General features: G+C 42.4%; 1 protein-coding gene across 1 annotated transcript in view; it reads right to left on the bottom strand.

Moving 5' to 3' along the window:
* Positions 1-25,593, bottom strand: part of LOC125456373 (atrial natriuretic peptide receptor 2-like) — an 86,847-nt gene that overhangs the window by 48,158 nt on the left and 13,096 nt on the right. The window contains exons 4-11 of the mRNA XM_059648169.1: positions 22,650-22,773; positions 16,989-17,093; positions 13,137-13,239; positions 10,215-10,360; positions 8,690-8,762; positions 8,457-8,604; positions 4,324-4,410; positions 962-1,105 (exon numbers count right to left, since the gene is read on the bottom strand). Of these exons, the coding sequence (XP_059504152.1) occupies positions 962-1,105; positions 4,324-4,410; positions 8,457-8,604; positions 8,690-8,762; positions 10,215-10,360; positions 13,137-13,239; positions 16,989-17,093; positions 22,650-22,773 (930 nt within the window). The remainder of the gene's footprint in view (positions 1-961; positions 1,106-4,323; positions 4,411-8,456; positions 8,605-8,689; positions 8,763-10,214; positions 10,361-13,136; positions 13,240-16,988; positions 17,094-22,649; positions 22,774-25,593) is intronic.

Here is a 25,593-nt window from a genome sequence, read left to right on the forward strand (position 1 = left end):
GAAGAATGGTAAGCAGTTCTCAACAACTTTCAGCCATATTCCCATGTCTGACCTAATGATGGACAGAAGGTGATGGATGAAGCAGCTGAAGCTGGTTGAATCCAGGACCATACACTGAGGAGCCCCTTCAGCCTTATCAAGGGTTTAAGATGTTCAGTCAATGAGTTGTGCTTTCAAGACTGTCTTAAGGTGGACAGAGAAGTAAAGAGGTAGGCATTAAGGAGGTAATTCCAAAGTTCAGGGCATGGGTAGCTTAAAGGCAAAGTCACCAGTGGTGGAGCAGGGAGATGTGTGCAGCAATCTTAGAGGCTGTGAGGTTGGAGGACATTAAAAAAATTGGTTCAGGTGAGGATATGAAAATAAGTGAGCACATATGATATGAGGTTTGAACTTAAGGAGTTGTCAGATGGCAAACCAATGTACACTAGCAGGATGATGTATTCATACAACAGTTAACCAGTCTTACAACCAGCGTGCATAGGGGCGGTGGGGAAATGCAATTTGTTGCAAGTCAGGATTGACCAGAAGAGGTTAAGATGACCTTAAATGTATCAAGGATGCAAGGGGGGAGTTTACCGGAGCTTTGGACTGTCATACCTGAGGTAATCAAGGCATTTGAGCTGGGACGAGGATGAAGACTATGGAGGTGCACACGTCAAAATGATTCAGATTCAAAGATGAAGGTGTTGGTGAAGTGAATGAACTGTTTGAGCTCCTCTTGGGAGCACGAGGCGGAGCCGATACAGTCATCAATGTAACAGAGGAAGAGGTGGGGTTTGGGGCCTGTGTAGGTGCGGAAGAGGGATTGTTCCATGTAACTTACAAAGAGGCAGGCATAGCTGGGGCCCATGCGGGTGCCCATGGCCCACCCCCTTAGTCTGTAGGAAGTGGGAGGAATCGAAAGAGAAGTTATCTCTGATCACACTGGGATCATGAAGTTATTTTTGATGTTATTATTTACCTGAATCCCCAGTTCAAGGGAATGTCATCATTGAACAGAACATCCACCAGGCTCCCTTTTGGACAGTATTCAGTAATTATGGTAACACTGGGGACTTCGACAGATCCACCAATAAATTTGCACAAATTTGGATGATCAAGTTCCCTGGAATGGACAGAAAGGCATTTGAAGAATAAACATTCCTGAAATACCTTTAACTAACGATAAGTAAACAAAAGAAGCATTCAGTTGCCGTAGGTTACATTTCATCCTTATCGTGCATGGTTCTGGGAATATTTCAGCATTTTGAGGAAAAAACACCACTACTTTCTACTGAAACTGAAAATCAGTGACTTTAATGGTGACACCTCTCACATCACATTTTCACTCTTCTCACTCATAGTATTTTCACACGTGACAGATTCACGCAACTGTTAACTTTTTGTCATATAAACTAAGGCTAAATATATGAGAAGTTGTATGTTATGGTTTACTGGTCCATTTTCATTTTTAAAAATATCCTTTTGTTGCAGAATAACATGTTTCAATCTCCTAATCCAAAGTAAAAGTCTCTTGCCAACTTATTTTTATTAAATGGAATCTAATAGCTGGAAGAAAGTCATGTGGCCTTTCCAAAAAGCATCCCACCTAGACCCACCTCCTACCCTATCCCATGCTCATCACCTAGCCTGTACATCCTTGAACACTATGGATTTTTAAGCATGGCCTATCCACCTAAGCTGAATATGTTTGGACTGTGCGAGGAAATCAAAATACCCAGAGGAATCCCACACAGACACGGGGAGAATGTGCAAACTCTGCACAGATAGTCACCCGAGGATGGATCAAACCCAGGTCCTTGGCACTGTCAGGTAGCATTATCCACTGAGCCACCCTGGCTTGTTGGGCTAAATAGCCCACTTATGCTCCAAAGTCTTATAACCTTCTGGTTATCTTGCTCTGATATTCTGTCTGTATTTTACATCAACCCTTACCCACCCATACTTCCAATGCTCTGTTTATTTTGAAAGACACCGTCTCCTTAAAATAGTCAGAGGGTTAGATAGGGTGGACAGGGAGAGCCTTTTTCCTCGGATGGTGACGGCGAGCACGAGGGGGCATAGCTTTAAATTGAGGGGTGAAAGATATAGGACAGATGTCAGAGGTAGTTTCTTTACTCAGAGAGTAGTGAGGGAATGGAACGCTTTGCCTGCAATGGTAGTAGATTCGCCAACTTTAGGTACATTTAAGTCATCATTGGATAAGCATATGGACGTACTTGTAATGGTGTAGGTTAGATGGGCTTCAGATCGGTATGACAGTTCGGCACAACATCGAGGGCCAAAGGGCCTGTACTGTGTTGTAATGTTCTATGTTCTTCTTTTCCACTGTTATATATCCAAGCTATTTGCTTGTACACCATCCTTTGCCATCTTCTCAGCAGTGTGATAATGTTTGATCAAGAAGGCACCATGAGGAGAGTTACAGGATGCCTTGCTCTATTTTTAATTCACTTGTGGATGTAGATGTCATAGGCTGGATCAGCATACCAATTTGCCCTTGAAAAGATGGTGGTGATCTGCCTTCTGGAACAACTGGTATATACAACTGAGTGGCTTACTATGCAATTTCAGAACGCAGTTAAGATCAACCCCATTGCTGTGGGTCTGGAGTCACATGCAGGCCAGACCAGGTCAGGATGGTAATTTCCTTCCCTAAAGGACATTAGTGAACCAGAGGGCATTTTCCTGACAACCAACAATGGTTTTCGTGGTCATCAGTAGGGTCTTAATTCCACATTCTTTTAAAAAATTAAAATTCCAGTCTGCCGTGGCAGGATTTGAAACCAAGTCACCAGTACATGAGCTGAGTTTCTGGATTAATAGTCTAAGTGTAATACCACTAGGCCATTGCCACCCCTATGCTGTATGTATTTAATCAATTATTTTCCCTCTCCCCGAATTTGGCAGCATCCACACATCTGAGCATTGAATTGAACTGGACTTGAGACATACTTTTCAAACTGTTATTTAAATCACAGCAACCAAAGAATAATGCCAGGTGTCACTTAGCATGTTCCCTCTTATATTTTGAGTAGTCACTTGGTAATACAGAAGTCGAGTATGCTGAAATATTTTAGAATTACATCTGACTGTATATTTGGGCTTTGGAAGTGCAGACAGGTGGAGAGTGGTCCATACTCTGTAATGGGGCAGCAAACAGAGGTGGTGACAAATGAGGAGAGACTGACGTGGTTGGGATTGTGTTGGCTGGAGTTCAGATGAATGAGGGGAGATTTCACAGAGACTTATAAAATTCTAACACTACTGTACAGTGTAGATGCAGGGAGGGTGTTCCTGATAGTGGGTGTGTCCAGAACCAGGGGTCACAGTGTGAGGATTCAGGGTAGACGATTTAGGACGGAGATGAGGAGACATTTCCTCACCCAAAGGGTGGTAAGCCGGTGGAATTCATTACCACTGGAAGTAGTTGTTACCAAAACATTGAATGTATTCAAGAGGTGACTAGATATAGTACTTGGGGCCAATGGGATCAAAGGCTCTGGGGAGAAAGCAGGATGGGGCTGTTGAGTTGGATGATCAGGCTTGATTTTGAAGAGTGGTGGAGCAAGCTCAAAGGGCCAAATGGCCTCCTCCTGGTCCTGTCTTCTACGGCTTGATGTTTCTATGTTAATTGCTAAATAATTCAGAGCGCATTAATATCTACACTAGCTGAAAATGAAGGTAATCATTTGAATTTGTAATGTATTTATGTTTTGCTGGAAGTATCATGCTTCTACAGAGGGGCATGTTCTCTGCAAACAAAAGGCATTTGGTTAAGCTCCAAACCTTGAAAGAGGTTGGGGACCGTATGGTTTCTCCCTCCATTTCAATCTTAGCCATGCTGACCTGACACCCATCACAGTACTGTTTTAAGTTTGGCTTTTTTGCCTATGTCCTGATTAGAGCAATGAAAAAGACTTTAACAACGTAACTGTCTTTTTATCAATTTTAATTCCTCCAACTTAAGTGACGATGGATACTGTGCTACTTTATATTTTAAATTGAATTACATCAGAATGAAACAACATGTTTTTTGTTTGAGATAACATGGTGTGAAGCTGGATGAACACAGCAGGCCAAGCAGCATCAGAGGAGCAGGAAAGCTTGACATTTCGGGTCAGAACCCTTCTTCAGAAAATATTTCTGAAGAAGGGTCCCGACCCGAAACGTCAAATTTTCCTGCTCCTGTGATGCTGCTTGGCCTGCTATGTTCATCCAGCTTCACACCATGTTATCTGAGATTCTCCAGCATCGGCAGTTCCTACTATCTCTGTTTTTTGTTTGCCTTTGATATGTCATTGTTCAGATATTTATACAGACCTCATTTGCTTGACTTCTTTCCTGATTGTTTTTGAGAGAGTAAAAGTTTTCTTTGGAATCCTTTTGACAGCCACTGTTTGACCATCACTGCAAGAAAAAAGGAAAGTGATTAACAACTAAAACCATGATGTACTTCATCATTCCTGACTTTTTCAAAAAATAATTTTATCAAATGCACATTGAAACAAAGTCAAGAACAGTGGCTGCTGGAGATCTGAAACGGACAAAAATTTCTGACACTGATGAAGAGTTACTGGACTCGAAATGTCTGCTTTCTTTCCACAGATGATACCAGACCTTCATGTGTTTCACCAGCAATTTCTGTTTTTGTTTCAAATGTACACTGATTGCCTTTGGAATTTTCTCTTATAGTTTCCTGGAGCAAAGCAAAGCAGATAATCAGACCTACCAACAACTCTGGTCCCAATACACTCTTCGACACGGGTGGCTATAAAGATAGCATAGAAAATAATCAAGAAATCTAATGGGATATAGGCCATTGGCTCAGTGGTTAGCACTGCAGCCTCACAGCACCAGGGGCCTGGGTTTGATTCCAGCCTCAGGTAACTGTGTGAAGTCTGCACATTCTGCCCATGTCTGCACGGCTTTCCTCCCACAGTCCAAAGACGTGCATGTTAGGTGGGTTAGCAATGGAAAACATGGGATTACAGGGATGGGGGGGGGGGGGAAGGTTTGATGGGATGCACTTCAGAGGGTCGGTGAAGACTTGGTGGGCCGAGTGGCCTCTGTCTGCACTGTGATTATATGGCATACAAGGATGCAAAAGTTCTGCTGCAGTTATAAAAAAACCCTGGTTAGACCCCACTTGAAGCACTGTGAGCAGATCTGGACACCTCACCAAAGGAAGGATCGATTCGCCTTGTGGGGGAGTACAACATAGGTTGACAAGAATGATACCTGGGCTTCTGGGGTTAGGTTATGAGGAATGATTACACAAATGGGGCCTGTTTACTCTAGAATGTAGAAGGGTGAGGGGTGATCAGTTTGAAGTCTTCAAAATATTAACAGGAAAAAAACCAGGGTAGATAAAGATAAACTATTTCTACTGCTTGAACATTCTAGAACAGGGGGCTTAGTCTGAGAATTAGGGTCAGACCACTCAAAAGAGATGTTAGGCAACACTTTGACACATAAAGGGAGGGAAATGTTTACAACTCTTATCCACAAAATGGTAGTGAAGGTAGGATCAGTGATGCAGTATTAATAACAGTGACCTACCAATCCAGAACAGAGTTAATATTCTGAAAGCATGATAGGAGATGATGGAGATCATATTCTAATTACATACCCCTCCTCACACTGGAAAAGCCCTGGGAAAATTGATGCACAGAGAGATCTGGGTGTTCAGGTCCATTGTTCCCTGAAGGTGGCAACACAGGTCAACAGAGTGGTCAAGAAGACATACGGCATGCTTTCCTTCATTCGACGGGGCATTGAGAACAAGAGCTAGCAGGTCATGTTACAGTTGTATAGGACTTTGGTTCGACCACATTTGGAATACTGCGTACAGTTCAGGTCACCACATTACCAAAAGGATGTGGATGCTTTGGAGAGGGTGCCGAGGAGGTTCACCAGGATGTTGCCTGGTATGGAGGGCGCTAGGTATGAAGAGAGGTTGAGTAGATTAGGATTATTTTCATTAGAAAGACAAAGGTTGAGGGGGGACTTGATTGAGGTCTACAAAATCATGAGAGGCATAGGCAGGGTGGATAGCAAGAAACTTTCTCCCCCCAGAGTGGGGGACTCAATTACTAGAGGTCACAATTTCAAGGTGAGAGGGGAAAAGTTTAAGGGAGATATGCGTGGAAAGTTCTTTACGCAGAGGGTGGTGGGTGCCTGGAACGCGTTGCCAGCGGAGGTGGTAGAGGTGCGCATGATAGTGTCATTTAAGATGTATCTAGACAGATGCATGAATGGGCACAGAGCAGAGGGACATAGATCCTTGGAAAATGGGTGACAGGTTTAGATAGATGATCTAGATCGGCGCAGGCTTGAAGAGCCGAAGGGCCTGCTGCTGTGTGTAATTTTCTTTGTCCTTTGTTCTTTTGTTCTCTCCCACTTCTGTGTCTTTCCATGGATTTTCTCTCAACAGAGCCTATTTATTCTCCACTATTCTCATCTATCATTAACAACTGTTTTGCACCTCAGTTTCTCCTTTACCACCATGAATACGTCCTTCGTCATTTGTTCTGGGCACCCTCACCATCTTTTCCACTAGCTTCCTCTCTCCTTTGTTGACAGCTTTAAAAAAACACATGATTTTCCAGCCCCTTTCAGTTCTGGAGAATAGGCATTGGACTTAAATCTTTGACATGTCCCACCAACCCCAGATGCCAGATCAGCAAAGTTTCTCCAGCAGTTTCCAATGTATTACCATTGTGATTCTATTCCTCTGAGAGGGCCTTGGGTAGATTCTTTATTTTCATTCATTCATGAGATGAGGATGTCACTGGTTAGGTCAGCATTTATTTGCCCATCCCTAGTAGCTCAGAGGACACTTATGAATCAACCACATTGCTATGGTCTGGAGTCACATGTTGATCAGACCAGATAAGGATGGTAGTTTCCTTCTTGAAAAGGACATTAGTGAATCAGATGAGTTTTTCCCAACAATCTATTCATGGACATCATTAGACTCTTAATTCAGGATATTCATTGAATTCAAATTCCACCACCTGCCCTGGCAGGAATCAAACCCAAGTCTCCGGAATGTTATCTGGGTCTCTGGATTAACAGCTCAGTGATAATACCACGAGGCCGTTGCCTTCACTGCTTCCAGCCCTTCCTTTTGATTTTAGTCTACATTACTGATGCCAAGCTGGGAATGAAGCCCAAACATTATCTTTGGCAGAAGATGGGCTCAGTCTTGATGGGCAGAATAGGGTTATTACATTACAAGAAAGAGCTAGTCTTATTCTGTCTGAGTTACATGAGAGTTCAAGATAATATCTCAAGTGAGATTTAGAGATAACTGCACAATACTGCTGCTACTACTTAACCATTCTTATGTATAACAGCTGAAAAACAATTCATTAGCTGTCCCCTACAACAGTCCTTTATAACCTGATGGAAGGAACGTCTCATGGTGTTAGTTACCCCTCTCAAGTCCTAGCTGCCTTATGTAATAGGGAAGTGAAATGGAATGAATGAGTGAGTCTCTCTTATGGCACTGTCATGCCTGTTCTTGGCCTGGCAGCAGTAGTCTAGAGGCAATGTAAGGCTGGGGGAAACCTGGCATGTCAGTCCATTCTAACCCATTGTCATTGGGAACTCTATGGCACAACCTTGCATGACTCTGTAACAACCAATCAGAACCAGTGTTGCACAGAGATAAGAACAGATTTGTGGACAATGAATATTTTATCACAGGTAGTTTTATCAATGAATGATGTTTTGGTTGCGGCCCCATGTCACATTTACTTTGACCCAGGCTTATTAATAATGGTTGGACACAGGCTTTAATTAAACCAGAAAACAAATTAAATAAGAGCCATAAGATTGAGAAACAGGAATAGGAGTGACTTTGAGATAACAAAGTGTGGAGCTGGATGAACACAGCAGGCCCAGCAGCATCTCAGGAGCACAAAAGCTGATGTTTCGGGCCTAGACCCTTCACTTTGCTATCTTGAATTCTCCAGCATCTGCAGTTGCCATTATCTAGGAGTGGCTTTGTACAGGTTTACAAAATTATGTGGAGCATTGGTAGGGTGAATAGGAAAGCTCTTTTCCCCAGGGTACAGCACATTTTTAAGGTGAGAGGAGAGAGATTTAAAAGGGACCTTGTTCACAGAGAAGGTGATTCAAAGTGCAGGTACAAATAGAACATTAAAAAAAATTAGATAAGTACATGAACTGGAAAGGTTTGGAATGATATGGACCAAACGCAGGCAAGTGGGACCAATTTAGTTTGGGAAACTTGGTTGGTGCAGACGAGTTGGACTGAAGGGACTGTTTCCATGATGTATGACTCTATGGCTCTATGAATAGCACATTCAGCCCATCAAATTGCTCCAATAGCCAACAAAATAAAGCATGATTCCATTTCCCAAGGGATCCACATATCCTGAAACCACAAATGTTGACACAAGTATGTGATTGGGCTATGAACTTACTAAATGCCTGTCTGTATAAATCCTTGTTTATGTGATGGGCTTGCAGTGCATGTGTTTGTAGTAATGTCTGTCATGAGACTTGTGACCGAGTTGCCATTGGCTTGTTGGACAGTAATGACGCTGCCAGCTGCTGCAGTGATACCTCTCCCTACAAAGACAAAAAGGCAATGGAAATGAGAGTCAAAGAGAACCAATAGAATATTTCTCTGAACACACTAAGCATATGGAAGTACCTAGTTTAATTTCATTCAGATTGATGATCCAGCTCTCGTCCCAGAGCATCTTCTGCTTTTGGTATTGCAGCCACTGGAAAGAAATACACGTGAGAATTAAACCAGATTTGACAAAGATTATTGATGCTGTGAGCTACCATCTCAGCACATAACGTGTGTTACATATACAATACAGCACTGGAACAGGCCCTTCAGCCCATCAAGCCTATCCACCAAAACCTTGTGCAGATCCCCTTGTTATTGCCCCTGTATGCAGTTTCTATTCGTCCGTTCACCTCCTGTTTAATGAGCTTTGTTTATATCCAAATCCCTCCATGACCTTGATTCCCTCTAAGTATGTATAAAATCTCCTCTAGTTATACAACCCCACCACACCCTCCATTCCAAGCTACTTCTGGTTTCTGTTCTCAGCCAGGACTATTTGTGTGTCCATAGTGAGTACTCAGCATGGCCACAACAATGTGACTCCTTCCTGGGTGAGTGGCTACAGCTGTGCATTTGGACAATACAGCAGGAATGTCTAGCCTGTGAAGGAGAAAATATCTCTGTCCCTCCATCTCTCTCTACCTGCTGTGAATGGAGAGGCAAAAGAAAATCCTAAGCAAACAGTTATTCCCGGTCTCTGCAAATTCCTTTCTTGAATGGAAAAAAATGGGGAAACCCAACCTCAGAGACATGGTGATAGTGTAAATCCTCAACTGGTGAATGAAAGATTGATAATTGGTGTGTCCACAACTTCACATCTTCATAAGGAACAGGTCTCAAGCTGCATTCATTAATCAATAGGATCATGGCTGATCCAACATTCCTCCCGTCCACATTCCTGTCCTTTCCCCGTAACCCTTAGTTGCCTTACTGATCAAGAATCTACCTATGTCAGTCTTAAAAATACAGAAGGCCTCTACCCTTACAGCTCTCTGCAGCAAGGAATTCCAAAAGAGTCACAACTCTCAGAGAAGAAATTCCTCTGCATCTCAGTCTTAAATTGATGCCCCTTTATTCTGAGACTGTGCCCTGTGGTCCTAGATTGTCCCATGAGGTGAAACATCTTCTCAGTATTTACCCTGTCCAGCCCCTTAAGAATCTGATATGTTTCAATGAGATCAATCTCATTCTTCTAAACTCCAGTGAATGGATTCCCAACTGTTTAGCTTTTGCTAATAAGACAATCCCTCCACATCAGGGATCATCCTCGTGAACCTTCTCTGAACCGCCTCCAGAAAATGATACATTTTCTTAAATAAGGGGGCCAAAACTGCTCACAGTGCTCCAGATGTGGTCTCACCAGCACCCTGTACAGGTGCAGTAAGACTTCTCTCTTCTACTCCAACCCCTTTGAATAAGGGCCAACTTTCCATGAGCCTTCCTGATTCCCTGCTGCCCCTGTGTGCCAGCTTTCTGTGTTTTGCGCTCAAGTTTCCTAATTTGTGCAGTTCCTCTCCATTTAAAGAAAATTCTGTTCTTTTCTTCGTTCAAATGCATTTAAAGAGACAAACTAAAGTCAAGGAGGAATATCATTACCTACCACCAGAGTGAGTATAAAGCCACCACAGAACAGGGTGATCGGAAGTCCAATTGAAACTTTGATCCCAATCGTCATGGGGCAGGTTCCACAGTCAGCAGGACAGGTGTCACATCGCTCATCCCCATCGCAAACACCATCGTCACAAACTAATGCAACACAGGTTTAAAGCTAATGTACCTCATTGCATTGGACACAATTCGGAAAAATTCAGTTTCTATTTAATTCTTTTAGTAGATAACAATGTCCTAACAATGAAAAGGTGCTTCTTACTTCAGGAGATAAAATATTAATTTTAAAGATATAACACAAACAAAATTATTAAATTATAGCAGATCTGATGTGGCATTGCTCAGGGCAATTCACTGGTTTGACCAAAAGGTACAGAAAGGAACTGTGACGTTTACTGGAGGTGAAAGCTTTGAATAGAGTCATAGAAATCTACTGCACAGAAAAAAAAGTCCTTTGGCCCATTGAGCCTATGTTGGCCCAAAACCACCATCTACCCATTATAACAGATGTGAGAACTGCCAATGCTGGAGAATCCGAGATAACAAGGTATGAAGCTGGATGAACACAGCAGGCCAAACAGCATCAGAGGAGCAGGAAAGCTGATGTTTCAGGTCAGGCAGCTTCTCTGAAGAAGGGTCCCAACCCGAAATGTCAACTTCCCTGCTCTTCTGAAGCTGACTGGCCCACTGTGTTCCTCCAGCTCCACACTGCATTACCTAACTATTATAAGCCCACTTTCCAGCTTTTGACCCAGAGCCTTATATGCTTTCTGCTACTTTATTGATAAAAGTCTGAGCTTTTCTGTTTTTTTGTGGGCTTGTGGAGAAGGTGTGGTTCTGATTCTAACGAATGCTTTCTTATTGAGAGAAAACATTTTCACTTGTCACCTGAGACAGTCAGGAGATGGGTAAGGTAAACATTAATAAATTCAATCAGGAGTTCAGGAGAAACTTCTTTACCCAGACAATGGCGAGAATGGGGAGCTCACAATCACCAGAAGTGATTACTGTGAATTAATATGATTAATTTAAGAGGAAGTTGGAAAAATATTAATGCGACAAATGAGAGAGAGAGGAGTAGAATGATACAGTGATGGTGTCAAATAAAGGTGGAATAAGAACCAAAAGAACTGCGGATGCTGTAAATCAGGAACAAAAACAAAGTTGCTGGAAAAGCTCAGCAGGGCTGGCAGCATCTGTGGAGGAGAAAACAGAGTTAACGTTTCGGGTCCAGTGACCCTTCCTCAGAACTGGTGGGGTTGGATGAAGATGGTGAGGAGCATAAAAACCAACGTGCTACAGTTGGGCCAAATGGTCTGTTTCAGTTCTGTAGATTCAATGTTATTCCCTCTCAGGGGTAAACAATTTCAGGTGTTCACATGAACAACGTGAAAAAAAACCTGGAAAGCCCATGCAGAATGTGAGATTAAAACCTGGTCCAGCAGACCGAATGATCAAGGGCCTGGTCAGTCAAATGTTTATTAAGTCCCACCGACCCCTTTTGGCCTTTATCGAAGACTTTGCTGAGGTGGCAGAAGAGAAACAAATTATAATGACCGTTAGAAAAGTACAGCCTAAAAGTTTATCCAATCATGAGGGGTAGAGATAAGGCGATTAGCCAAATAGAACAAGTTAAGTTTATGGAGCCTAGTCACATGGGCGTGTTGGACCAAAAGGTCTGTTTCCAGGTTGTGTGACTCTATGACCCTCATTAATACGAAGTATATTAATCAGATAATTTCAAACCAATTTCTGTATTCAGCTCCATTGGAGCAGATAAACACTGACAACCACTAGAGAGAGGTGAACTGACTGCTCAGTTTTAACACTAAAGGTTTACGATGAGGAGAGGGATAAGGTGATGCTTCCTGGAGTAGAGTCAGCACTCAAGATCAGATCAGGAATCCTGAAGATGAGATGTTGAGGAAGACAGGGAACATCAGTGAAGAAACTTTCTGCTGCTGCTGAAGGGATAATTGCCCACATTCCTCCCACCCCACATATAGACACCTCACCCCCACAAACGTCCAGTCTCTTTCCCTGGCTAGAGGCCACTTTTCTGGACTCAGGGTTAAAATAAAATCGAATAAAAGTGAACGATCCTCAGCTTCTTATTTCTCAGGTGCTGAGAAATGTGTACTGCTGCTATTTTATTGGTAAAAGTCCCATCTTTTTTGTTTTGTTAAGTGTGCTTAGAACATAAAACATAGAACAGTACAGCACAGTACAGGCCCCTTCAGCCCATGATGTTGTGCTGAACTTTTACCCTAATCGTAAGGTCTATCTGACCTCCACCCCTACCTTATACTATCATGCATATGCCTATCTAATAGCCACTTAAATGCCCCTAATGAAGCCGACTCCACTACCCTCTGCAGCAATGCATTCCATGCCCCGACCACTCTCCGAGTAAAGAACCTACCTCTGACGTCTCCCCTGTATCTACCTCCACTCACTTTAAAACTATGCTCCCCTCGTAATAGCTACCTCCGCCCCAGGAAAACATCGCTGGCTGTCCACTCTATCTATACCTCTGATCATTTGGTACACCTCTATCAAGTCACCGCTCATCCTTGTGGAGAAGTTGTGGTTGTCATTGCAACAAGTGCTTTCTTATTGAAAGAAAACTGGGGAGGGGGTCGGTTAGTTCAGTTGGCTGAATGCAGGGTGCTGCCAACAGTGTGCGGGTAATTCTGAGGTCAGCATGAAGGTGTCACCTCCTTAAATTCACTCCTCACCTGAGGCATGGTGACCCTCAGATTAAAACATCACTAATCATCTCTGTCTATCTCTCTGACAGAATGGGGCTATGGAGACCTTGTTGTTTACCAATATTTACATATCTCCCTGACATATGAGAATTTGCAGCCCATATGTTGCTTAGTGTCATAAATAGAACTAACCAAACCAATACCTTGTGCGCTTAATACAGTTGTTTTCGCTTCCAAGGCAGCATGCATACGCCCTACTTTAACATGGGCAATTAGAGAAGTCACTCCTACATGGATCAGGACCACCTAAGAACAGAGCAAAAATGAGAAGTATTATAAATCAAACAGAGAATTCTGAAGGGGTTTGGCAAGCCGGTGTAACGGTTATTTGATGTGAATGATCGTTTTCTGTGTCTGGGGAATCCAGAACACAGCAGCACAGTCTCAGGAGAAGGAGTTGAACCTTCAGGGTTGCAGCAAGGAGAAATTTCCCCAACCCGCAAGTTGCAAATCTGTCAAATCCTGACTCCAGAGGGTTTTGAATGATGTCCTAGTGGTATTATTGCTAGCCTATTATTCAGAACTACAGGTAAGATTCTGAGGACCTGGGTACAAATTACATCATGGAACATAATGGATTTCATGTTCAATAAATTAAGAGTCTAATGGTGACCATGACATTACAATCAATCTTTGGCAAAACCTGTCTGGTTCGCTCATGTCCTCTGGGGTAGGAAATCTGCCACATTTACCCAGTCTGGCCAGCATGTAACTTCAGACACACTGGAATGTAGTTGCTCTAAATTGCACTCAGGTGGCCCTGCATTTCAGAGATATTTGTTTGAAATTTTGATTTTCTGGTGCAAAGTTTCTTACCTCATCAAGTTATACACTTTTCTGACATCTACTACTGATTCTTAGAATGTGTCTCTTGTAAAACTATGTTCAAATACAACAAGATATGGATAATATCCAGGCTTGGGTTGATAAGTCATAAGTAAGAGTTAACAAGGGGTAAAGCTGGATGAACACAGCAGGCCAAGCAGCATCAGAGGAGCAGGAAGGGTCTAGACACTTCTTCAGAAATGGGGGAGGGGAAGGGAATTCTGAAATAAATAGGGAGACAGGGGGAGGTGAATAGAAGATGGATAAAGGAGAAGATAGGTGGAGAGGAGACAGACAGTCAAGGAGGCGGGGTTGGAGCCAGTAAAGGTGAGTGTAAGTGGGGAGTTAGGGAGGGGATAAGTCAGTCCAGGGAGGACAGACAGGTCAGGGGGGTGGGATGAGGTTAGTAGGTAGGAGATGGGGGTGCGGCTTGAAGTGGGAGGAGTGGATAGTTGGGAGGACAGGTTAGGGAGGCGGGTATGAGCTGGGCTGGTTTTGGGATGCAGTCGGGGGAGGGGAATTTTAAACATTGTGAAGTCCACATTGTTAAGTAACATTCGTACCACATAAATTCCAGCAATGAACATCTCCAACAAGAAACAATCCAACCACCGCTCTTGGTATTCAAGGGTGTTGTATTATTGAATCCTCAACTAGCAATATCCTGGGGTTACCATTGACGAGAAAAGCCACTAGATTCACCATTTAGGGGGGGCGATGCCCTAATGGTATTATCAATGGACTGTTAATTCAGAGATCTAGATCACATTCTGGGGACCCAAGTTCAAATCCTGCCAGGGCAGATGATGGAATTTGAATTCAATAAATATCTGGAATTAAGAATCCAATAGTGACTGGGAATCCATTGTCAATTGTTGGAGAAACTCATCTGGTTCACTAATGTCCTTTAGGGAGGAAAACTGCTATTTTTACCTGGCCTGGCCTCCATGTGACTCCAGACCATAACAATGTGGTTGATCCCTAACTGCCCTCTAGGCAGTTAGGAATGGGCAATAAATGCTGCCTAGCCAGCAATGCCCTCATCCTGAGAATGAATAAAGGGAAATAAAATATAAAGAAAGTGGCTACAAGAGCAGGCCAGAAGCTAGTAATACTATGGCAAATAACTAGCCTCTTGACTCCCCAAAGCCTGTTCATCATCTACAAGGTACAAGTCAGGAGTGCGATGGAATACTCCCCACTTGCCTGGATGGGTGCAGCCCCAGCAACTACTCTAAAAGCTCAAAACCATTGGACAAAGCAGCCCACTTGATTGGCACGACATCTACACCTCACCGTCAGTAGCAGGAATGTGCGCTATCTACAAGATGCACTGCATATATTCACCATAGATCACAGAATTCCTATAGTGTGGAAACAGGCCCTTTGGCCCAACAAGTCCACACTGAACCATGAAACAGCATCCCACCCATCCACCTCCCGACCTCTTTTCCCTGTAACCAACCTCATCTACATATCCCTGAACACTATGGGTAATTTAGCATGGTCAATCCACACTAACCTGCACCTCTTTGGACTGTGGGAGGAAACTGGACCATCTGGAGGAAACCCACGCAGACATGGGGAGAATGTGCAAACTCCACACAGAAGTCACCCGAGGATGGAATTGAACCCAGGTCCCTGGTGCTGTGAGGCTGCAGTGCTAACCACTGAGCCACTGTGTTGCCCCTTAGATAGCACTTTCCAAATCCATGACCACTTCCATCTGGAAGGACAAGGGCAGCAGCTATATTTAACACTGACGCACGAATCACTTGAACTAGCTCTGTTTGGTGAGACATTCATTCATTTGATTGTCATAGCAACTGCTCTAATATGAACTCAGTCATGGCAGGAAATTCCAAGGAAAACAGTAGAGATGATTTAAGGATATCCTCAAAGCCTCCCTGAAGGGGCCAAAGATTCCTACTGACTTGGCTTGTGACTCTCCAAAATGGAGAGCATTGACTTGGGAAGGTGCCGAACCCATTGGGGAGTTTTCAACACAAACGTACAGAGGTGAAGTCAAAGTGAGTGCACAAGCTCACAATCAACCCATCCACCTGATCCTTCAGACATCACATGTCACATTTATGGGATATTGCAAAGATCACACGTTGGACTTACCATCCATCAAACCAGAGTGGGAACTCATCACTTCAATCCTGAAGGTCTGTTCTACAATCCCAACTAATGTAATTTGTGGACAAAATGTTTGATAAGTTATATGTGGTTGTTGACTTGCTCATCGAGTTGGCTTGTTTTCCTTTTTATTATTCTTTAGTGGGATGTGGGTGTCACTGGCTAGGCAGCTTGTATTCTCCATCCACAATTGCCCAGAGGGCAGTTTAGAGTCTACCACATTGCTATGTGTCTGGAGTCACATGTAGGACAGACCAGGTAAAGTTTTGTTCAGACTTTTCATCAGCATGCTAGGTGACATCATCAGTAGAGCCTTCAATGAAGTGATGTTGTTCTAAGCTGCTTGGAATTTATACTGACTGGTCTGTTATGGTGAGTATTGTCATTTCCAGTTTTGATCTGAGTGGGTTTATAAATGCAGTTCAATTCTATACGTTTGTTGAGTGAAGTATGGGTGGAGAACCATGCCTCGAGGAATTCCTGTGTGTGTCTATGTTTGGCTTGGGCAACTATGGTTACTCTGTCCCAGTTAAACTGATGGCCTTCATTGTCTGAATGTACAGATATGAAGGAGAGCTCATCACGCCATTTTGCTTCTATCTGATGTTCGTGCATTCTGATGGCGAGTTTCCTTCCTGTCTGTCTGATGTAATGTTTGTGGCAGTCTTTGTGCGGTATTTTGTAAACTATGTTGGTTCTGCAATTTGTGGGAATGGGGTCTTTTATCCTTGTAAGTATTTGTCGTAGAGTGGCTTCTACAAGAACTGACAGCGAGATTCCTAAGACTGCTAGGAATCATCGTGGCCCACAAGCCCACGGTGACTCTGCTCAGGGGAAATACCAGACACATATTGCATTAGACTAAACCTTTTTTGAATTGTACAACCATGAATTTACACAAAGCCAGTCCTGAAGCAGAATTGTAACTTCCTCTTTATTTCTTGATTCACTGACAGTGAGTAGCTGATATACCAGCAGCGAAGTCTTGTGCTCAAATATGAACAGTCGAAGTGCTCATAAACCTGTACCTTACTTGTCCAGTTTTGTTGAGACATCTTGCCAGCTTGAGAAATGGTGTGAGTAACTATTTTCCCATCATCTGGTATCCACGGACCACAGATTCCACCTTTTTTCTGAAATAAACAAGATTGGAAACTCTGATTGTGTGACCTGTGGGATGGTAGAATGGTTATAGCACTCAGAGAGACCATACAGCCCATCATGTCTGGGCTGGCTTTCCTCGAACAAGAAACTTAGAACAGTACAGTGCAAGAATTGGCACTTCAGCCCACCATATCTGTGTTGACCATTCTAAACTAATCCTGTCTGCCTACACATGGTTTGTGCCCCTCTATTCCCTGCTTGTTCATGTGTCTTTCACCCCTCAAGCATCGCTATTGCACCTGCTTCTACTACATATACGAAGTTGGTGTGTGTAAAATGGTAAAATGGGGTAAAGCATTGCATTGTCCCCTTAAAAGATGCTGTTTTTTCGGTGCTCAGAGTTAAAAAGGAAGTCTGAACGCAGGTAAAAGTGCAAGGGTACAGACAGCATCTACATTGAAACATTCTGCATTGAACAGCCATGCTGCATTTTTACCAAGACAAGTCTTTTCAAATTTAGTCAATCAATTTAAACCAAGCCTTGAGATACTCAAAACCTACCAAGTTTGAAGCTGATGGTTTTGCCAACCTAGAAACCGATTATATTGTAAGAAAATGGAAGGGTCATCAAGGGTATAAAAAAAGAGTGGGCATTTGGAAAATCAGGGAGAGTCAATGGCCATCTAAAGCAAAAGGAAATCTGTCATCTGAGAAAAAAAAATTGGCTCTTGTGGTTGGTTGGCTCGCCGAGCTGGTTTGTTGTTCCGCAGACGTTTCCCTGCTGGGTAACATCAAAAGTGCAGCCTCCGATGAAGCGCTGTTGTGTTTTCCCGCCTGGTTTTTAAACTTTGGGGTCCGTCGAGCTGGGTTACCTCACTTCCGGGTTTCCTTCACAATGGAGTGTATGTGAGGTCAAGCTCTATGTGCTTGTTCAAATACCAGGCAGGAAAACACAACGGCGCTTCATCGGACACTGCACTGATGATGTTACCCAGCAGGGTAATGGAACGTCTGCAGAACAAATGAACCAGCTCGGTGAGCAAACCAACCACAACATCTACAGGCCGAGCTACAAATCTACTCAAAACTTTAGAAATTTGGCTCTCACATAAAAAAAAATTAAGCTCCCTAAAAAAAACCATCAAAGGTGCCGCAGCAGTTTTTTTTAAGCTCAGAATCCTCGGGGGAAATTATAGAGAAACATTCATTACAGCGAGATCAATGGAAGAAAGGCGTGTGTGACTTGAGATTGACAGAGGAAAGGCTGGTGTAGGCAAGGTGCTCCAGAAGACACAGTTATGTGCAAACTTGGAGAGATTATGTTTTAATTTATTGTTGTCTTATTAACTGGGTTTATGTAAGTGGGAGATAACACAGGGTGGAGCTGGAGGAACACAGCAGGCCAGGCAGCAACAGAGGAGCAGGAAAGTTGCTGATTCAAGTTGGGATCCTGCTCCTCTGTTGCTGCCTGGCCTGCTGTGTTCCTCCAGCTCCACCCTGTGTTATCTCTCACTTACATAAACCCAGTTAATAAGACAACAATAAATTAAAACATAATCTCTCCAAGTTTGCACATAACTGTGTTTTCTGGAGCACTCTGCCTTCTCCAGCCTTTCCTCTGTCGATCTCAAGTCACAAACATCTTTCTTCCATTGATCTCGCCGTAATGAACGTTTTCTCTATAATTTCCCCTGAGAATTCTGATCTTAAAGACAAACTGCTATGGTGCCTTTGATGGTTTATTTTAAAGAGAGCTTAAAGATTCTTTTTTGTGTGACAGCCAAATTTCTAAGGTTTTAGAATAGATTTGTAGCTCGGGTTGTGCTGCTGTGCTCGAAGTTTTATTTCTGACTCCAGCATCGGCAGTTCTTTTAATCTGTTATGTAGGTGGGATTTGTGTTTATTTGAACAGCATTCCCGCAGAATTGAACTGAATTGAATAATTTATTGCCATGTGTATTCAATGTAAAACTATAATGAAAACTGTGTACCTTTGCCGCACATACAAAGCCGCCATTCACATTAACTTAGAATAAGATAAGAAAAAAAATTTAAGAGAGTCTAACTTTCCTTTTCACTGTGGCAGTTCCCACTTAGGACTTTACAGCCCTCTCCATGCCTCCACCAGAATTCCACTCTGGGCTTTCCAGCCCTTATCTTGCCACTGAAGTTTGTTCAGTTAGGGTATTAGTTAGGAGTTTGGGAGAAATTGTTTAGTTTGTTAGTAGTTCTGTTAATTCCTTCACTGTTAAGGCTAAATAAATAAATTGTTGCTTGTTACTTATAAATGAATTTTCTTTAATATAACTACCCCTGGTCCACAGCAGCTTAACTGATTAGATGAGGTGAGGCTAGCTTCCCTGAGTGTTTTGTGATTAACTATTAGAAGGGAACCTCTACTCCCACTGTACAACATTGGGGGCTTGTGTTTTGATTTTAATTATCAGAGGGTTTTGAATCCTTTCCTAACACTACCTCCCTTGGCAGTGCGTTCCAATCACCTATCACATTGTGTGTAATAAACCTTTTCCTCTCACCGTAAACGTATGCCCTTAGTATATGTTATTTCCACCCTGGGAAACTGACTCTGACTATCCATATCCTCTCATAATTTTATATCCTTCTATCAGATTGTCCCTCGACCTCCAAAGCTTGAGCAAAAATATCACAAATTGAACCCAAGTTTTGAGATCACTGCATTGCAAATCTGCTGTCCAGCAAACTGAGCTAACCAACCGAAATTAATTTTGGTAATTGGTATCGGCTACATATTCACCAGGAGGCTAGCTTAAAATTCCAGTTTTTTTATTGACATTCCTACAGTGGGATTTGATCCTATGTGCTCAGGGCATTCATGCTTGCTGTTCTGGGTTACCAGCCTGCTGACATTACCAGTGGACCACTAGATATCATTCCTGAATGAATAGCTCACTTTGTGCTATTTTCCCATCTTCTCCCTGTAAGCCTGTGCATTCTTCCTTTTCAAATAAAAATCCAATTTCTTCTGAGGAAATCACTTCACTCAGCTCAATTCCTTGCCCTTTCCCCAGTGCCCCGACAAATGTTCCCTCTTTTAGTGTTTGCACATTTCCAATCAACCTGTTCAGAGATGTTATTAACACCTGTGGAGAGGTTGGTACTTAAATCTGGCTCATGTGACTCAGAGGTAGGGTCACTACCACTATACCGCAACGCCATCCCCCAGCCAACTCGTCAAGTGCATCTATTTCCCTTTTCAACACTTCAATTTGATTGGTATTCACCACACTTTCAGGCAGTGCACTCCAGACCTGATCCACTCATCATGCTAAGAAGCGTTCCTTCATATTGTTGTGGCTATTTTAGTAACTCACTTTAACTCCATATCCTCTGGTTGTTAACCTCCCCCTAGCATAGACGATCTATCTACCGTGTCCAGGCATCTCATTATTGAAATATTCCATCTGTTTCTTCTCATCTTTCTCTTCTCTCAGGAGAACGGCTCTAATTTTCCAAAGGAAAATAAAAACTGTGGATACTGCAGACCTGAAGCAAAAACAGAAATTGCTGGAGAAACTCAGCAGGCCTGGCAGCATCTGTGGAGGGAAAGCAGAGAGCAGTTCCTCCCTCAGAAGGGTCACTGGACCCAAAATTCTAACTCTGCTTCTTCCTGCACTGATGCTGCCAGTCCTGTGAAATATTGTCCAGAAATGTACTGCCAATCGATTCAAATGGTGCCAAGGAAACAGGGGAAGATATTTCATTCAACCTTATTGAAGCTTTGAGCCGGTAATATTGATAACATTAATTTCTGAGTAAGAGAGAGTGTGGCTTATTTAGCAGTTCCACCTGAGCAATACACAAGCACAGGTTTGTAATAATGAGGTTCCTAGCGAAGTAAACAAGGGGTACAGGTTAATTCCCAGTAATTCAGTGTTCAAAGTTTTACTAATTAATAAAAAAGGATTTTTCAGAGTCTTGATAGAATGGATGCTGAAAGGACATTTCCATTTCTGGAAGAAACTGGAAATACGAGTCACTTACTTTCAAAATCAGGGATCACCCTTTTAAAACTTGAGAAGAGACTTTTCTTTGTCTCAGAAGGTCATGAGTCTTTTGAACTCTCTTTCTGAAAAGGTGGTGGAAGCAGATCATTTGAATATTTCTAAGGTACAATCATACAGCTCGGAAACAGACCCTTTAGTTCAACCATCCATGCCGAGTGTATACCCGAACAAAACTAGTCCCATTTGCCTGATCTTGGCACATATCAGTCCAAATGTTTCTTTATTCATGTACTTACCCAAAGTCTTTTAAAACTGTTACTGTACTAGCATCTGCCACTTTCTGTCAGTTCATTCCACATGCCAACCGCTCTGTGTAATAAAAAAAACCCCTCATGTATTTTTTAAATCCATCTCTTCTCACCTTAAAAATGTGCCCCTAGGCTTGAAATCCCCCATCCTAGGGAAAAGACACCAGCCATTCACTTTATCTATACGCCTCATGGTTTTATAAACCTCTGTAAAGTCACTTCTCAAACTCTTATACTCCATTGAAAAAAGTCTCAGTCCATCCAGCCTCTCCTTATAACGCAAACACTCCATTCCTGGCAATATCCTGGTAAATCTTTTCTGAACCCTCTCCAGCTTAATAAAATCCTTCCAACTGCATGATAACCAAAAATGGACACAATATTCCTGAAGAGGCCTCATCAATGTTCTGCACAACCTCAACATGACATCCCAAATCCTATACTCAAAGGACAGAGCGATGAAGGAAAGTAATGGATCGATTCTTGGTAAGGAAAGAGTGCAAAGTTATTGGGTAGGTCGCAAGGTGGAGTAATCAGATCATAGCCATACTGAATGGCAAAGAAGTGTCGAGGGGCTGAATGGCCTCCTCCTGCTAGTTCACTTATTCAACATACCCTATGTAGCAATTCTACCATCAGTGTTACAAACAGCACCGGAAACAATAATTTCCATTAAATTTCCACAGACTTCATTAAAGCAACAACAATTTGCATTTGTGTGGCACAATAAACTTATTAAGATGCTTCACGGGAGCCAATAATCAAACATAATTTGCCACTGAGCCGCATAAGTTATGTTAGAATAGGTGAATTAAGGCTTAGTCAATTATTGAGTTTGAGGTTACATTTGCAAAAAGGCCAGATAGAGAGGAACCTTCTGGTCTGCAGCAGAAAACACAGCTGCCAATGGCGGAATGAGGAAACGCAAACAGAAAGTGCTGGAGAAGCTCAACAGGTCTGGTAGCATCTGAGGAGAGAGACGCAGAATTTACATTTCGCGTACAGTTTGATTATTCTTCAGAATGGTTCTGAAGAGAAGACATGTTGAACTTGAAATGTTCACTGTTTCTCTCTCCTCAGGCCTGCTGAGTTTCTCCAGCATTCTCTGTGTTTGTTTCAGATTTCCTCAATCTGCTTTGCTTTTAAGTATTGTGATGAAAATTGGGCAGGCACAAGTCGTCAGAAAGGGTAAGATTCTGGAGGAGGGTACAAAGGTGGAAAGGGTGAATCCGTAGAGAGAGTTGTAAATGAGCTGCTCAGGGAATAACTATGAAATACAGTAAGTACGCACCATGAATGCCAGAGGACAGGAGTGGATGTTGGCATGGTAAACACAGCAGTTCCTCTCAGTTGCATCTTTCCAGTTGATTGGACATTCCTTCTCTTCACAAAATCTTTTGGCTTCACTTGCATTGCTGTGCATTAACAAAGCAAAAATGTGTGAAACAAAGCAACATTGGAATCTTTTCAAAGCAGAAGAAAGTACCCTTTATGCTTGTTGAAAGCCATTTGTTTAATAGAGAATTGGTATTGTTTATACACTTAACAACACCCAATCAGCAGACACTGTGGTACTTGCTTAATCAAGCTGGTATAAATTGATTAATGTTCACAATAGACCTTTTCTGATAGAATCCTAAAATCATACAGCTCAGAGGAAGCCATTCTGCCCATCATGGCTATGTTGGTTCTTTTGAAAGAGTTACCCAACTAATCCCAGCCATCATAACATTGCAAATATTCTCTCTATGAGCATGTATTCATAGGTTGTAGGGACATCCATATTTTACATGCAATTTGATAGGGAGAAGACAGTGCTAAGACAAGCACTTTGAATCTAGATCAAGATGACTTCCATTCGAAGAAGGGCTGACCCTTTTTTCTAGAAAAAGTTTTTAAAAAATGACCAGTTAATTCAAAACAGCATTTACAAGAAGTCAAGAGATAACAAAGTGTGGAGCTGGATGAACACAGCAGGCCAAGCTGCATCTTAGGAGCACAAAAGCTGACTTTTCAGGCCTAGGCTGTGCTCATCCAGCTCCACAGTTTGTTATCTTGAATTGTCTAGCATCTGCAGTTCCCATTATCTCTTTTACAAGAAGTCATACAATTTAAGCTAAATGACTAGGAAGCCAATTGGGGGACAATTGCTAGTGTGATGTTGACTAGAGCTTTATGGAGAAGGAGAGAAAGGACTAGAAGTATTTTCATGCAGAGAGAAGAAGTCCATGAGAGCAGAGGTGCAATGATTCACAGTTTCCAAGCAATTGAAGCTGAGAACTGAAGGGTGCAATCTTGAGAAGTTTAGGAGTGTGAGAAGAAAGTCAGAAGCAGACGGTAGTGGAGGTATTGGAGAGGAAGATATTCTATAAGGCTGTTGAAGACTCAAGCTTAGGGAATCTTTGCTGAGGAATAAGTGAGCTAGATACTAGTTCCGTTTCAGGATCCACAAAGAAAACAGTATTCGGTGAATGTGCAAAAACTTGTCACAAAAAAAAGCTGAAAAAACCTGTGCCAGCTGAGCAAAAGAAGGTTTAGCATGAAGGTATAGGTGCCTCTTCGTTGTGATTCGAATATCCGTGAAGTTATTGCTGAGGGTAAAGAGGCACATCCTTTTTGCTGAATTTTGTGATGAGGTTAAATAGTTTGTGGTTTTCTTTTGTGTTAAAAGCTTTTAAAGTTATTTTGTTAAAGTACATTTGCAGCTCCTTGAGAATATGTTCGAGTGACTGACCCCCACAGTAAGGAGGAGGAAAGAAAATATAAGTTATGGTCCAGCAAGTCAGTGAGATCAGATTTATCAGGATTACCATAACAAAGGATAAAGCTGGCTTAAGAGGAATGTTGTGATGATTCATTCAACTTATTCCTGGGACAGATGGTTGACCTATGAATAGTTTGAATGGAATGGGCATATACTTCCTACAGTTTATAAGAATGAGAGGTTAAAACATTTAGAAATCTTGTCAGACTCAACCCACCTTCATTGGTAGTGCTTCCATTCTGGAATTCTGCAGGTGGGTGTTCACTTCCAGGGCAGGACTATTTGCAGTCCACAGATTTGTGGGCACATGGGGCAAGGATGTACTGGGATCCATACGCTTCCAATTCTTTCCTTCTCTGCCCCCTCTGTCTCATGGTTTAGATATTGCACCATGCAGTTTTGCAGACAGGTATCTCTGTTCAGAACAACATTTTCCAACAGCCTCCTGGAGGCAGATGCCAGCTGTAATTGTGAGTCTCTACAGCCTCTATAGTGTTCAGGTCCTGGGCATTTTTGTAAATCAGACAGCAAAAACAACCTTAACAAGTCAGAAATCAGCCCGTCCAATCACTTCAATGCAAAGGGCTTGAGTAAATTCTGCTTTATTCATTCACGGGATGTAGGCGATGCTGGCTGACCTAGTATTAATTTCCCATCCCAAATTACTCAGAGGGTGGTTGAAAGTCAACCATGTTGCTATGGGCCTGGAGTCACTTGTAGACCAGATCAAGTGTGGATGGCAGTTTCCTTCCCCAGGGGTCATTTTCTCCCGACACTCAATAATGACTTCGTGTTCATCATTAAGCTTTTCATTCCAAAAACAATTGGCTTCAATTTCTATTATTTGTCATGGTGGGATTGTGAACCTAATTCAACCATTGCCTCGGAGTCTGGACTAACACAAACAGAAGTTGCTGGAAAAACTCAGCAGGTTTGGCAGCATCTGTGAAGAAAGAATCAGAGTTAACATTTCACGTCCAGTGGCCCTTCAGTGACCCAAAACGTTAACACTGATTTTTTTTTCTTCCCAAATGCTGTCAGGCCTGCTAAGTTTATCCTGAAACTTCTGTTTTTGTTCCTGATTTACAGCAGCTGCAGTTCTTTCTCTGGACTAATAATTAAGTAATAATACCAATAGGCCATCTCCTCCCCATCCAACACTTTTCCCAAATCAGGAGGGGATCCCTGGAGCCTCAGTTATTATCCTTCCTGGAAATACCTGTATATTGGACCCACTTCTAATTATCTTACCTCAATTGTTTACTTTCCAATCAAGTTATTGAGGTGGGGCAGGTTAGGAAGAAAAAGTCTTTTCATTAGGGTCTTGGCAGTGTAGAACTTGAGTATCATTTGAAAAAGATATGTTGTCAAAGATTTTCTTGCGAGTTTTGAGAAGATTTGTAGCTCAGGTTGAGGTTCTGGATGTGAGTTTGCTCGCTGAGCTGGAAGGTTAGTTTTCAGACGTTTCATC

This window comes from Stegostoma tigrinum, chromosome 8, assembly GCF_030684315.1.
Source record: "Stegostoma tigrinum isolate sSteTig4 chromosome 8, sSteTig4.hap1, whole genome shotgun sequence".
Lineage (NCBI taxonomy): Eukaryota > Metazoa > Chordata > Chondrichthyes > Orectolobiformes > Stegostomatidae > Stegostoma > Stegostoma tigrinum.